General features: G+C 56.9%; 1 protein-coding gene across 1 annotated transcript in view; it reads left to right on the top strand.

The window, feature by feature from the left end:
* LOC119860072 (START domain-containing protein 10-like) overlaps positions 1 to 2,620 on the top strand; it is an 86,717-nt gene extending 84,097 nt beyond the window's left edge. Inside the window, exon 6 of the mRNA XM_043490962.1 lies at positions 1,305 to 2,620. Within this exon, the coding sequence (XP_043346897.1) occupies positions 1,305 to 1,517 (213 nt within the window). The 3' untranslated portion in view covers positions 1,518 to 2,620. The remainder of the gene's footprint in view (positions 1 to 1,304) is intronic.
* Positions 2,621 to 14,118: the final 11,498 nt, after the last annotated feature.

The raw sequence follows: 14,118 nt of genomic DNA, 5'->3' as shown, positions 1-14,118 counted from the left end.
TGTGCAGCCACGGTGTACCAATGCCATGGGCGGGCCCACCAGATCCTACCAGTGAGGCAGAGAAAGGGGAATCGCTCTGGGGAAGTCCCTCCCTGTCCTGGTGGATCCAGCCACCTCATGGCATATAACGAAGTGGCACTGTGCTGCAGCCTCGAAGATCAATTAGACCACAGGGTGTCCAAGCCACTGCCCCATGGTGCTTGTCAAGGTGCATTCTGTGTGACACGTGGTCCGTGGTGAGCAGCTGCCTAGGTCTGCGCCATCTAAGTGTGGCTGTGAGTTCACGCAGTTCCCAGCACTGTGGGCACACGGCATGTCTGTGACTCCATCCCATGCACAGGCCCCCGTCCACGCCGCTGGTGCGAGCTCACAGGCCTCTTGTTGCAGCTTAGAGCCTCCAGAGCTTTGATTTGCTCAGGCCTGCTCCAAGACTTGCCACTCCCTATGAGCTGAGTTGTCTTTAAATTGCTGCAGCAGCCCAGCGGTGGCAGACACGGGTAGGAGGTTCAGGGACTGTGGTGCTGTGTGCACTGCACGCCAGGACATGCTCGGAGCACGGAGCTGAGCCAGCCTGACACACCAACAGCAGGAACTCAAGGCAGAACATTTCCCCTGCTGGGGCAACCTCAGGTGACCCCACACCCAGCCTTGGTGTGCCATGGCACCAACCCTCCCGGCCCCTCCCTCCCTGTTGCTGGGAGGGGGGGTGGGGAGTGCTGTGCACTGTAGGTGATGCTGTGAGGGGTGTCCCTCTTTCCTTGGCTGCTACAGGGAGGTTTCTCCCCTCCCCTGGGGCACTCAGGGTCTCCTGTCCTTGCCCTCCAGTGTGTTGGCCCTTCTCCTTCCCGGCTGTGTATGTGGTGGGGGCAGGGAGAGGTGTTCCCCTGCTCTGGGATGGGGCTGGGTCTCTAATCCTAGTGGCTACAATGCCAGTCTGGCTGGCAGCATGAAAGCAGGGATGGGGCTTCCACGGCATATGCAGCCCGGGGCTCCTATCCTGCCTCTTGTGCTTGGGGCTGGAGCCAAGTCGATACCCTGCACATGAGCATGGCTGTGAGGCCATAGGCAGGGGAGGGCTCCCACTCCCACCCTCCTGCCCCAGGGCCCCCTTTAGGGGACCCTCAGCATCCCAGGGGAGCCTGGAAAGGGGCTCAGGAGGAAAGCACCCAAGGGCATTGCCCAGGCCTGGTGAGCTCCAGCCAATGGGAATGGACTGCAGGGCAGGCTCCAGCCCTGGGCCCCGGGGGGATGGGCAGACTGCTGATGGAGCTCGGTGACAGGCTAGGGCTGCTCTGCCCTTCCAGGCCATGAAGAAGATCTACAAGGCAGGGCTGAAGTACCGGGAGTGGAAGCAGAAGCATGAGCCTGGCTTTAAGCCCTGGATGTACCCAGAGCAGAACACGTTGCCCAGCATCAGCCTGGCCGAGCTGTCCCTGCAGCACGCTGACTCCCTGGAGAACATTGATGAGAGTGGCCTGGCTGAGGACAGGACACATATCAGCGATGACGAGGCGTGAGGGGGTCCCACAGCCACCCTGCGTCTGCCAGCAGGACGTGGGAGAGGCCAGGCTCCTGCCCCTCCACTGCATGCTCAGGGGCAGTCAGCACCATTCCCACAGAAGCCTGGCAGCAGGTTGGGGGCATAGTTACAAATTTGTCTCCAGTACTCTTGGTGTGAATGTATCCTTCAGCATCTGTTCATCCTGCTCCTGGCACACAGAGCCCTCAGCTGGGGGGAGAAAGAACTGCCCCGACCCATCCACCTGGCACACAGTGCCCTCTTCCGGAGGGAGAGAGAACTGCCCCCAACCCCCCCCCCGCACACACACACAGAAACCTCTGCTGGAGGGAGAGAGAACTGCCCTGATCCACCCACACCCCCCAGCACACAGAGCTCTCTGTTGGGGGAAATGCCCCTACTTTGCCTGATCAAAGGCTCTGTGGGCAGCTGCCCAGCCCCCTGGGGATACCCTGGCCAGAGACAGGGAACTGGCTGTGTAAGAAGGGGCCCCAGTGTGTGCAGGGGTGTTTCAAGGCTTCTCAGGGGGCTGGGGATGGCTGCGGCAGGGCAGGGAGTAGGCATCAGCATTCCTACCCCAGCTATTCCTCCACTGCTGCGGGATCTAGTGGGGCTCTAGACAGCTGGATATCCCCTGAGGGGGCTGGACTGGCCCAAACTGCCACCATCAGCCCCTGTCCCAGGCTCTGCAGCAGCACCAGAATGACTTAGGCCTGTATTTCCCCTCTCTGCTCCCAACCTCCCACCCAGCAGCTCACTCAGACAGGATGGCCCCTCCCAGACCTCAGTGTTCCTGGCCCTGTGTCACCTGCTCAGCTCAGGGGTGCCTCCTCAGCCGCACCCCCAGTGTCTAGCCATCCCCCAGGAACCTAGTGGGGCTACTCCAGCCCAGCATCATTCTGGGGCCCTGGGAGCACATGGGGATGGGGGGGGGGCAGGAGACTGGTCTGATCTTTCCTTCAAGACCTGGGACTGGACCCAGCAGGGTGGCTGCTCTCCAAACCACTGGGCTCCAACCGATGTTTCTCCCAGCGATCCTCCTCCAGCATTTGCTGCTGCTGCTGTGATTTCTACCAAACCAATAAAGGAATTGGGGTGTGAGTGTGCTTCCTTTGGAGCGACACCCCAGGGTGCACAAACAGCACCCAGATGTCTGCGGCAGCAGGTCATTGTGTTTAAATGCATGAGGCACTGGGGTGCCGTGGGGTAGAGAGAGCCTGGATGGGAGGGACAGACTCCACCTTAGCCAGAGAGAACCAGGCTCCTGGCACAGAAAATGACTGTGGTCTGGGGTTATGTCAGCCAGGAGCTGGAGGAAAGGTGAAAGATACTGAGGAGCACTCGGCTCACACCAGCACGTCACACAGGGATGTCACTAATATGAAGGTTTCAGAGTAGCAGCCGTGTTAGTCTGTATTCGCAAAAAGAAAAGGAATACTTGTGGCACCTTAGAGTCTCTAAGGTGCCACAAGTACTCCTTTTCTTTTTACTAATATGAAGGTTTCTCTGCATCCAACAAAGGCTGGGACAGAAATCCCCACAAAAGCGGAGCAGGGCCAGACTGAAATCACAGATCTCCTCTCTCTTCTCCAACTGTCTGCCGCTGGCCCTCTCTCTTCTCCACCCTCCCCCCCATCTACCACGGCCCTCTATCTTTTCCCCCGCCCGCCTGCTCCCAGCCCTCTCTTGTCTCCCCACATGTGCTCCCAGCGCTCTCTCTTCTCCCCCCATCTTCCCCTGCCTGCCTGCCCCTGGCCCTCTCTGGTCTCCTCCCTGTCTACCCTCAGCCCTCTCTTTTCTCCCCGCATGTGCTCCCGGCCCTCTCATCTCCCACTGTCTGCCACCGGCCCTCATTCTTCTCCTCCACCCACCTGCCCCTGGCCCTCTCTCTTTTACCCTGCTCACCTGCCCCCAGCCCTCTCTGGTCTCCTCCCTGTCTTCCCCTGGACCTCGCTATCTATTGTGTCCAGTTTTGGGCCTCCCACTACAGAAGGGATGTGGACAAATTGGAGAGAAATCCAGCGGAGGGCAACAAAAATGATTGGGGGACTGGGGCACATGACTTACAAGGAAAGGCTGAGGAAACTGGGCTTGTTTAGTCTGCAGAAGAGAAGGGTGAGGGGGGATTTGATAGCAGCCTTCAACTAACTGAAGGGGGGTTCCAAAGAGGATGGAGCTCAGTGGTTCTCAGTGGTGGCAGACGACAGAACAAGAAGCAATGGTCTCAGGTTGCAGTGCGGGAGGTCTAGGTTGGATCTTAGGAAACACTCTTTCACTAGGAGGGTGGTGAAGCACTGGAATGGGTTACCTAGAGAGGTGGTGGAATCTCCATCCTTAGAGGTTTTTAAGGCCCAGCTTGACAAAGCCCTGGCTGGGATGATTTAGTTGGTGTTGGTCCTGCTTTGAGCAGGGGGTTGGACTAGATGACTCCTGAGGTCTCTTCCAACCCTTGTTCTATGCTTCTATCCTCCCGCACCTCTTCTGCTGGCCCCCTCTGCCCTGGCCCTCTCTTGTCTCTCACTGTTTGCCCCCAGCCCTCATTCTTTTCCCCCACCCGCCTGCCCTCAACCCTCTCTATTCTCCCATCCCCCGTCTGCCCCTGGACCTCTTTCTTTTCCCCCTCTCACCTCCCCCAGCCCTCTCTGGTCTCTTCCCTGTCTGCCCCCAGCCGTCTCTATTCTCCACCCCCATCTTCTGCCGGCCCTTTCTCCCTTCCCACATCTGCCCCAGCCTTCTCTTCTCCCCCCTGTCTGCCCCCAGCCCTCTCTCTTCTCCCATCCGTTTGCTCCCAGCCCTCTCTCTTCTCCCATCCATCTGTCCCCATCCCTTTTTTTCTCCCCCCAACACCTGCCTCCACCTGCCCCCTGGGGTTGCCAGGCAACCGAAACGCCTGGTCAAAAAGGAATCCTGGCTGACTGGGCCATAAAAAGTCCGGTTGGTTGCCCGCAGCGGGGCAGGCAGGGTGCCTGACTGGCTCCGCCTGGCTCCTGAGAAACTGCCATTATCTCCCTCTGGCTCCTAGGCATAGCAGCAGCCACGGGGGCTCTGCGCGCTGCCCCCGCCCCGAGCGCTGGCTCCACAGCTTCCGTTCCCAACTGCAGCCAATGGGAGCTGTGGGGGCAGCGCCTGCTAATGGGGTCAGCGCGCAGAGCCCCATTGTCACTGCTATGCCTACGAGCTGGAGGAATATGTCGCTGCTTCCCAGGAGCCGCCTGAGATGAGCACCTCCTGGAACCCCCACCCAAAACCTCCTCCCGTGCCTCAACCCACTGCCCCAGCCCTGAGCCCCCTCCTGCACCCAAACTCCCTCCCAGAGCCCATATCCCCAGCCAGAACCCTCTCCCCCCCTTGCACCCCAACCCACTGTCCCATCCCGGTGAAAATGAGTGAGTGAACAAGGATGGGTGAGAGTGAGCGATGGAGGGAGGGGGGATGGACTGAGAAGGGGCAGGGCATGAGCAGGGCCCCGGGACTGTAGCGGGGCGGGGTTGGGGCAAGGGTGTTTGGTTTTCTCCAAATAGAAAGTGGGCAACCATACTGCCCCCAGCCCTCTTTCCTCCACTCCCCCTTCCCGCCCCCTGCCCAAATCTCTCCCCTCCTGACCCCTACCCTCCCTATAGCTCTGCCCTGCCTCCTCTAACCGGGGCACAGCAACCTCTGGTGGCCAAAGGGGGAAGTGCAGATTGCTCTGGCAAAATTCCTGGACCACTTCTGGCTGTCCAGAGATCAACAGCCTCTAAACTCTGCCCCTTGGGGTGGGGCAGCAGCCAGCGGCAGGTGGCTGGGACTTGTCCCCACGTAGCTCAGCTCCCTCCACCCCCAATGGGCTAGACCTTTCCCAGAGTGCCCACAGGGAGAGAGCGGGTGGCTGAGAAGCTATTCCCCCACCTGAGCATCCTGCAGGGGAACCCCACAGAGCTCGCAGGGTGGGGGAGGGCAGGCCACTGTTCTCATGCATCCTGGGCAGTGACTCTCACCAGATCTGCTCCCCTGATCTCCCCATCCTACCGGCATGGGGTGAGCCTGCACAGACCCTAGGGATCGCTGAATTATTTTGGGGAAGGTTAGAAAGTCTAGCATGGCCCAAGGACTGCATCCCTCCGCATGGTCCCCTCCTGCCCCACCTAATCCAGTTATTTATCCCATTGGACTGCCCCCTTTAATATACAAGCTCAACCCCAAACACGGGGGACGGAGATTCCCTGCTGCTCACACTTAGACCTACTTCTGCTGGTATGTTTTAGCCTGGGGAGGATCAAAGCAGGACCCATAGATTCAGGCCCTGTGCTGGCAGGGTGCCCATAGACCCACAAAGTTGGGACCCAGGAGGAACAGCCAGCCCCAGAGCACGCTGGAGTCTGCCAGGGGGCCTAAGTGTCAGTAGCACCGACAGGGCAGGCAGCCAGCAGCACTGCTGGAAAGGGGCCTTTGGTTGGACTGGATCCAGGCCCCCTGTGATCTGAACTCCTGCACTGTCCTTCCCCTGGTACAGAGGAATAGAGCTGTGCTGCTACTGCTAGGTGTGGGCTCAATCTGGCTCGCAAGAAATTCCACGGGAGTATGGCCACTGCCTTCCACAGGTGCAGGGCGAGGCTGGATCTCAGCTCTGCCCCTGCCCCCTCCACAAGCAAGGCTTTGGGCAGGAGCCATGGCCCCAGCCGATCTTTGCACTAGCTTCTCTCTGGGAAAAAGGAGGCAGGTGGAACTTGTGTCAGGTTCATTCATCCCAGTACCAAGTGGCTCCAGAGCCGAGGCAGGACTGGCGTCCAAAAGAAATGCTCTGTGCTGTCACCGGATTGTGTGCAGTACTGCCAAGGGCACAGCCAGAGGGGAGAGCCTAGTGAGGTTAGCTCCGTAGGTCATGGGTCGGGCCATCCAGCCCTGTGCAGCAGCCCTGTCAGCCAGCTGCCCCCTGGGGCCTGAGCCACCTCCCACAGCAGCCAGTGGCAGGGAACACCTCAGGCTGGCTGCAGTGATGGCTGGGCCAGACCTAGCAGCCACAAGGGGTGTAAGTGGGGAGCCCTAGTGGGCATGCAGCAGAGAATGCAGGGCCTCCTCCAGGGCACCTGTCCCCAGGAGTGCCTGCTGTGGATGGTTCAGGTTCAAGCTCAACTCGCATATGGCTGAGGGGGCCATGGCCACCTCCATTAGACAGGGGACCTTATTTGCAGAGCCCCCCCACCCACTCCACTGTGGTCACCATGGTCTCTAGGAAGGGAGGGAACAGTTGTTGCTAGGATTGCCAGTTTCGGTGGGATGTATTCCTGGAGGTTTTTTCACATAATCTTTAATTAAAGATTCATCTTTAATTCCTGGAGACTCCAGGCCAATCCTGGAGGGTTGGCGAGCCTAATTGTTGCAGTTGCTCAGAGCTAAGGCCAGGCTGCCCCCACGGAGGATGTGCCAGGGACCAAGTGACTACCCATCCCGAATTGGGCAGGACAGTCCCGAAATGCAGAGTTCAAGTCCAGGTTCTTGGCAGTTGTCTGGATTCCTTGGAGTGCCATTCCATGCCAGCCCAAGGCTCGGGGTAGCACTAGCCTCTTCCCAATAAGGGGGGGCCTGAGGTGAGCCTTAACCCCACATCACCATGGGGCCCCTCTTCCTCTCCCCCCATGCCCCACTCCCTTAGGCTGGAAGCCAGAGCTGGGCCAAGGTAAGAACCACCCAGGGAGCCTGGGCAGCTGTGGAGAGCCCAGGATCCTCCACCTGCCCTTGGCAGTGCATCTGGGGGAAGGGGGACATGGGCTGGGAGCTGCTCTCAGGCACCCCAGTCCCTTGCTCAGGACAGGTAGAGGGTCCAGGGCTCCCTCTTACCATGGCCCAGCTCAGGCTTCCAGCCTGGCCAGGAGGCAGGGCCTAGGGACAAGAGAAAGAGCAGGAGGAAAGGGCCACGGAAAGGGGTTGGGGCTCCTGCATGTGTCCTGTTTTTGCATTCTGAAAAGGTGATCTCCATAGACCAGAGCCATGAGCACCACTCCCCTGGCAGTGCCAGGCACCAGCACGGGAGGAGCCAGCATCTCGACCTACCTCCGCAGGGGTCTCGCTCGTTCCTGGCCTGGGTTTGAGTTTGCTCCGCTGAAAAAATCAGCTGTAAAGAGCCAAGGAGGGGAAATGGGGTCGTGCCCTTGGGTGCTTCCTTAGGCCAGCAAATCAATGAAGGTGGGCGGGGTGGGCTGGGCTAGGGGGGCAGCTACTTGAGTTTACCTTGTTAGATCCTGGGCTGCCATGGCCTGTGCTGCCTGTCTGGGTGTGGGCACCATGAACTCCCTCAGCCCATCAGCTGATGGATCTTTACCAAAAATACCCTTTTCCCTGTGTTCCTTGGGCAGCTGAGAGACATGGTGCAAAGAGAGCAACCCCCAAACCAAGCATTCCAAGCCAGCTTGGTGACTCATGTACCCGCTGGTGTCAAACCATACCAGTGCCCTCGTCCGCCAGAGAGGCATCCAGGTGAAATGGGGCAGACATGGCCAGAGGTTATCATGTGAATCACTTGCACGCCCTGCCCCCCCCAGCTCTGTAAAACCCAAATGGCTCCTAGGCCCCCTCCCCCGCTGGTTCAGCTAAAGGCTGTTCAGCCTTGTGTAATGATGCTGCCCTTGGTGGGACGCAACTGAGAGTACTAATTCAGGACAAATTGCTTAGAGCAGGGCAGTTACAGCCCAAGGCTGGGGTTTCTCCACTTCTAAGGCACACCAAACCAGCCAGACAGAGAAGACTTCGGTTTTACCCCACTGGCTAACCATAAGTCATACAAGCAATTCCCTTAGACACTCCAGATTCCCCGTATCACCACCAGTGCCACTCATTATGGGGACAAATGGTTATGAAAACCAATGCTCCTGCAAAAGAAAAAGGTTCTCCCGATCCCAAAGGGTCAAGCCCCAGGTCAATATACAAATCAGATCTTACCCACAAATATCGCAGTTGCCAGTCCTTTAGAATCTAAAAATCTAAAGATTTATTTATAAAAAGAAAGAAATATAAATGAGAGCTAGAATTGGTTAAATGGAATCAACTACATACAGTCATGGCAAAGTTCTTGGTTCAGGCTTATAGCAGTGATAGAATAAACTGCAGGTTCAAATCAAGTGTTTGGAGTACACCCACAGCGTGGGTGGCTGGGTCGTTTGTTTGTTTGTTTGTTCAGAGCGTCAGCCTATAGCAAAGTCCCATCAAAAGCAGGACTGAAGACAAAATGGAGGAGCTGCAGCAGCCTTTTATAGTCTCTTGCCATGTGGAAGATCACAACAGCAAGATGTAATTTGGAGTGACATGGGCAAGTCACATGTCCATGCATGACTCAGTTCTTTACAGGCCAATACCACTATTTACATGTTAGTTTGAAAGTTCCCAGGAAAGCTCAGATGTGGATTGGCATCCCCCAAAGTTTATTTTCAGTTAAGTGTTTCTTGATTGGCCACTTACTGAGAATAGTCCTGTCTCAAGAAGCTGACCAAATGCTTCACTGAGGCTACTTAGAATCAAAACACATTGAGATACAAGTACGTAGCCAATATTCATAACTTCAACTACAAAAATGATATAGATAGCATAATCATAACCAGCTAATCAAAACCTTTCCATAGACACCTTACACGACAAGCTTTGTACAATATTTGCTGCAAATATATAACAGTGGTTGCAACAATGATCTATACAGTTACAGTTTATGTCAATAATGTCACACTGCGGTGCTCAGGGGAAGGAGCCCAGTGCCCAGCCCCCACACTCCAGCAGCTGAGGGCAGAGCTAAGCCGGTGTTGAGGGTGTCCCTAACGATACTTGGGGAACTGCAGAGACCCCAGGGAGCCCCGACCCGGTGGTGGTGGTAGTGGGGAAAGCAGAAGTGGAGTTGGTGGGGGAAGGCTCCCCATTCACTCCATTATAGGAGAGGACAGTCAGTGCAGTAGCTCTGGGGTGCTGGCCCCTGAAGAAGTTCCCCAGGATGGCAGGAAGGGCTGGTCGCTACTTAGGGGTTGACCCTGCTCCTGAGCTTCCCAGGCTGATTACTGGACAGGAAAGTTCCTGGCCTCGGCCTGGCCCTTTGCTGGGTGCTGTCCCCTTTCCTGCCCAGCTCTCTGCTCCGCGGCAGGCAGGCTGGGGTGGGCACATCTGCCTCTGGCACTGTCCAGGGGTACGTGACATGAGGTGAGATGTGATCTCGCTCTGGAGCATGCCTCCAAACCTGGCAGCTCCTCCTTTCCCAGGAGCTGTTCCCAGTGGTCTGTGGCTTTAGGGGTTCTTTCCAGGGGTGTAGTTTGGAGGGGCAAGGGACGTTGGAATTTTCAACCCCCCATTCAGAGCCCCATTGGCCTGACTGGAGCTGCTCCCCCAAATATAGAAGTCAAACTAGGTCTATGGCTCTTTCTCCTGTGCCCCCTTTAGAGTATTATATACCAACACTGTGTCCAGTATCTGCCTGCTCCCCATCCCATAGGGAAACCTCTATTGTAGGTCTAACACCCTGGTGGCTTTCCCTCAGCCCCTCTTGCTCACGGGGCAGGTGCATGGGCTCTGTGGCCCTGGGCTGCCTGATCCCCTCCCACATTTGCTTGGGACATCTCACTTGCCCTCTCCTGGGAACATCCCACGCAGCTTTGGGCTTTCTGGAGTGTCCTTAACATTCTGCTGCTCTGCACATGATCGTCGCAGCTGCTGGATGGGATCCAGGCATCCTTCCAGGTGCTGCTGACCAAAGGAAATCTCTGGTGGGGAAGTCACAGCAGCCCACCCATTCCAAGCCCCACCCGGGAGCGCTGGGGGAGTCAATGAGTGTCCACCTGGGGACTTGCTAATAGTGGAGGTTGTGGAGATAGCTGGTGTCTCTGGGAACTGTGGATCCAGGTTCCTGCTGGCCCCACACGGGACATCCTGCAGCTGGACAAGCAGTGAGGAAGAGCGAGGGCTCTGGTAAGTAGCCAGCTTTGCCTAAAGGAACAATATTGCGGATAAAACTGCGCTTCTGAATTGCTGCCTGGGAACAGCCCCAATGGCCCTCCCACCTGTCTCCTGCCTCTGGCAGTGCCTGGTGCTCCCTGCTCCAGGGCAACCTGTAAAACGCTTCCAAACTGCAGCCATATTGGGCCGTAGGGGCTTGCCTGACCCTGTCTTGTGAGCATCCTGCGCCCTGCAGCACAGTGGTTGGGAACCTTCCTCATCCTTATCCCAGCCACTGCACATGCAGATGCTGTGCACCACATAGGGACAGCAAATCCTTTCTTTCCTTCAGCTTGCTGAGCTCTGTTTGACCTACCCAGCAGCTCCACTGGCTAACTAGCCCTGGCGGCAGGAGCTCTTCCTGGCCCTGGTAACTGGGCTGCCTCACCTTCCCTCCAGGCTCCTTTTGTCTCTGGGGACACTTGGCACCCCCTTTCTCACTTGGCACACTCCTTTCCACAGATGTGGCCCCTGCCCGCCTTCCCCTTTGGCTGTAAGATTTGCAGTGGTGCCTACAGGTTGAGGGTCATCCCGTGCTGTGGTCGCACGCTCTGTGGTCACACATGCTGTGGTCAAATGGGGCCTGCCCTGTGCCTGGTAACGCGCTCTGGAGCCGGGATAGTGCCAGCAGCCAGGTCCTTGTTCATGCTCTCTTCAAACCGCCCAGAGAGCCCATCGAGGTTGCAGCTTAGCTGAGAACTGTCCACACAAGAAATCAAGGGGCCTCCCTGGCTGGCCCTTAGGCCTGTCTCCATGAGAGGCTCATGCCAATTAGGACAGCCATGCCATTACAATTAGGCCTGTTTCTCTGATCTAGACAAGCCCTCACTCACATTGGCCAGCGGCAGCTCAGAGGTTATGTCTTCATCCTGGGTGACTGGCACTAGGGCTGAGCCCCAGGCTGGCCTAGTTCGGTTGTGAACAGTGTCCCCAGCTCCTCCTGGCCACCCAATCCCAGGGTTACCCAATTCCAGGGCCCTTTGCTGCAACTCTTAGGCTGTGCTGCACCTTTAGCCTCCCGTGGCCCCTCTTCTGAAATGACTGCCATCCTTCTGAGCCCTTATCCTCCAACCCTGCAGACTGCTTCCCCTGGCCCAGCCAGGCCATTCCCCAGAGCCACCCTCCCTCCGGTGAGTGACAGCAAGGGCGTGCTTGGCTGCTGCTCCCCTTCAGTTGAGGCAGAGGCCCCCCAAGGCTTTTGGGGGATCCCCAGCTTTGGGGAGGTGGAAAGCATGAGTCTAGTTCCCTGATTCCATAATGCTGCTGACTAAAGGGCACGGGAATCATGCAGTGAAATCAGCAGACAATAGAGGTAAGGGGCCAGGCACCCCTGGGGGCCCAGGACAGGGGGGGTCTCTGGAGGGTGCAAGGCAGGGAGTACCCCAGGAAGCCTGTGCAGTGCCATGCAGCACACACAACACTTGTGCATTTTGCAGTTGTCATATGTAGCTGGCAAAATATGTTGGGTGTTTGCCAATGAAGCAGCTCCCCGCCCCGTGCCCTGCAGCCAAGAGGAAGGTGCAGCGAGCTCCAAGCCCAGGAGTCCACCAATAGCTCGTCTGTGTGGTCCAAGGGCCTATTGCACAAAGCCGCCTGCTCTGCAACCTCAGGAGAGGCCACAGTCCTCCTGGGTTAAAGCACAGGGTTATGAAGCAACTGCACAAGGGGGCTGCAGGCAGCGGGGGCAGAGAACCCAGTACTAGACTTGGACAGCCACAGCTCATGTGCTCTGCAGCCCTGGTGCTTGGGGGTTCTGCACCCAGTTGCATGCTTTCCACCCCCCATTAACCCTGCAGCTCCTTGTCCTGCCCTGCTGGCTAGTTGGGAGATGAAGGCTGACAAGTCTGCTGCTGCTGAACTGACAGAGAACACACAGAGCGCCTCCCAATGTTCACTTGAGAGCCCGCCTCCGGTTCCTGCTGGTGACCCAACGCAGATGCTGTCCCTGGATAGTGCTGTCTCTAGATCAGAGGTGGGCAAACTACGGCCCGCAGGACCCTCCTGCCCGGCCCCTGAGCTCCTGGCCCAGGAGGCTAGCCCCTGGCCCCTCCCATGCTGTTCCCCCTCCCCCACAGCCTCAGCATGCCACTGGTGCAACACTCTGGGCGGCTGGGCTGCACAGTTGCAGAGCCGCGGCCTGACCCGGTGCTCTGGGCGGCGCGGCTGTAGCGCCTCCAGCCACTGGTGCTCCAGGCAGCGCGGTAAGGGGGAAACGGGGGTTGGATAGAGGGCAGGGGAGTTCAGGGGCTGTGGGCAGGGGTTGGGGATGTGGATAGGGGTCGGAGCGGTCAGAGGGCAGGGAACAGGGGGGTTGAATGGGGCAGGGGTCCCGGCAGGGGACAGTCAGGAATGAGAGTGGGGAGTTGGATGGGGCAGCAGGGGGCAGTCAGGCGTGGGAGGTCCGGGGGTGGTCAGGTGACAGGGAGCAGGGGGTGGTGGATAGGACAGGAGTCCCGGGGGGCCCTCTGGGGACGGGGGGGTTGGATGGGGTAGGAGTCCCGGGGGAGCTGTCAGGGGACAAGAAGCGGGGGGGTCAGATAGGAGGCGGGGGCCGGGCCACGCCTGGCTGTTTGGGGAGACACAGCCTCTCCTAACCTGCCGTCCATACAATTTTGGAAACCTGATGTGGCCCTCAGGCCAAAAAGTTTGCCCGCCCCTGCTCTAGATCCTCCCACAAGGCTCAGTGCCCTAGTGCTAGCTCACCCCAAGGGGTGCCTGCTGGCTGGAACTGCACTCCTCTAGCTATAACACCAGCATGGCCCAGTGTGAATCTGCAAACCCTCCTGAGGGGGGAATCTGTGTATGCTGGGCTGAGGCTATTCTACTTCACCCCATTACCAGTAGCAGTGACTTCCCAGGGCATGGTAAGGTTTGGTTATGTTAGGGCTGTGGCATTCGTTTTTGGGCTATGGGAGCTGTCTCTTTAAAAACAAGCTGATGCTTACATTCTAGGGCAGGAGGTCTCACAACAAATTCTTGGTTTCAGAGTAGCAGCCATGTTAGTCTGTATTCGCAAAAAGAAAAGGAGTACTTGTGGCACCTTAGAGACTAACAAATTTATTAGAGCATAAGCTTTCGTGAGCTACAGCTCACTTCAACGAAAGCTTATGCTCTAATAAATTTGTTAGTCTCTAAGGTGCCACAAATACTCCTTTTAACAAATTCTTGGTAGCCTCAGAGTGCGACCACCAACTCTTGCTGGTGGCTACACTGACAATATTTCCTACAATATGTAATTAACTTTAGGAAAAAACAAATTAATATGCACAGATACAGATCCAAAACAATGGCATTTATTCATGTAGGGGTTTTTTTTCCCAGACAATCAAAATAATATGAAGTTGTCTCTATTCTTTAATGGATCTACACAGACTAGAAACACAAATAAGATGCTTTGCACGTTCTTCTCTTTTTCATTGTTATTTCTTTTGGTTTTCTGGTTGCTTTTTCTTTAGACTTGCTGGCTAGTAAATCTGCTGCTGTGAACAGTGCTAGTTGTGTTTGTTAACATGACTTTTCACAGCAGACTTGCTGGCTAGCAGAGAGGCTGGGAAAAGTGACATTAACAAACATACAAGTCTCATGTTTCACAGCAGGCTTGTATGGGATGAGTTTGGGAGGGTCTCAGTGCCAGCTCCCACATCACAAACTCACCC

This window comes from Dermochelys coriacea, chromosome 8 (genome assembly GCF_009764565.3).
Source record: "Dermochelys coriacea isolate rDerCor1 chromosome 8, rDerCor1.pri.v4, whole genome shotgun sequence".
NCBI lineage: Eukaryota > Metazoa > Chordata > Testudines > Dermochelyidae > Dermochelys > Dermochelys coriacea.
Note: the sequence above shows the minus strand (reverse complement) of the source record. Positions and strands in the feature narration are given on the sequence as shown.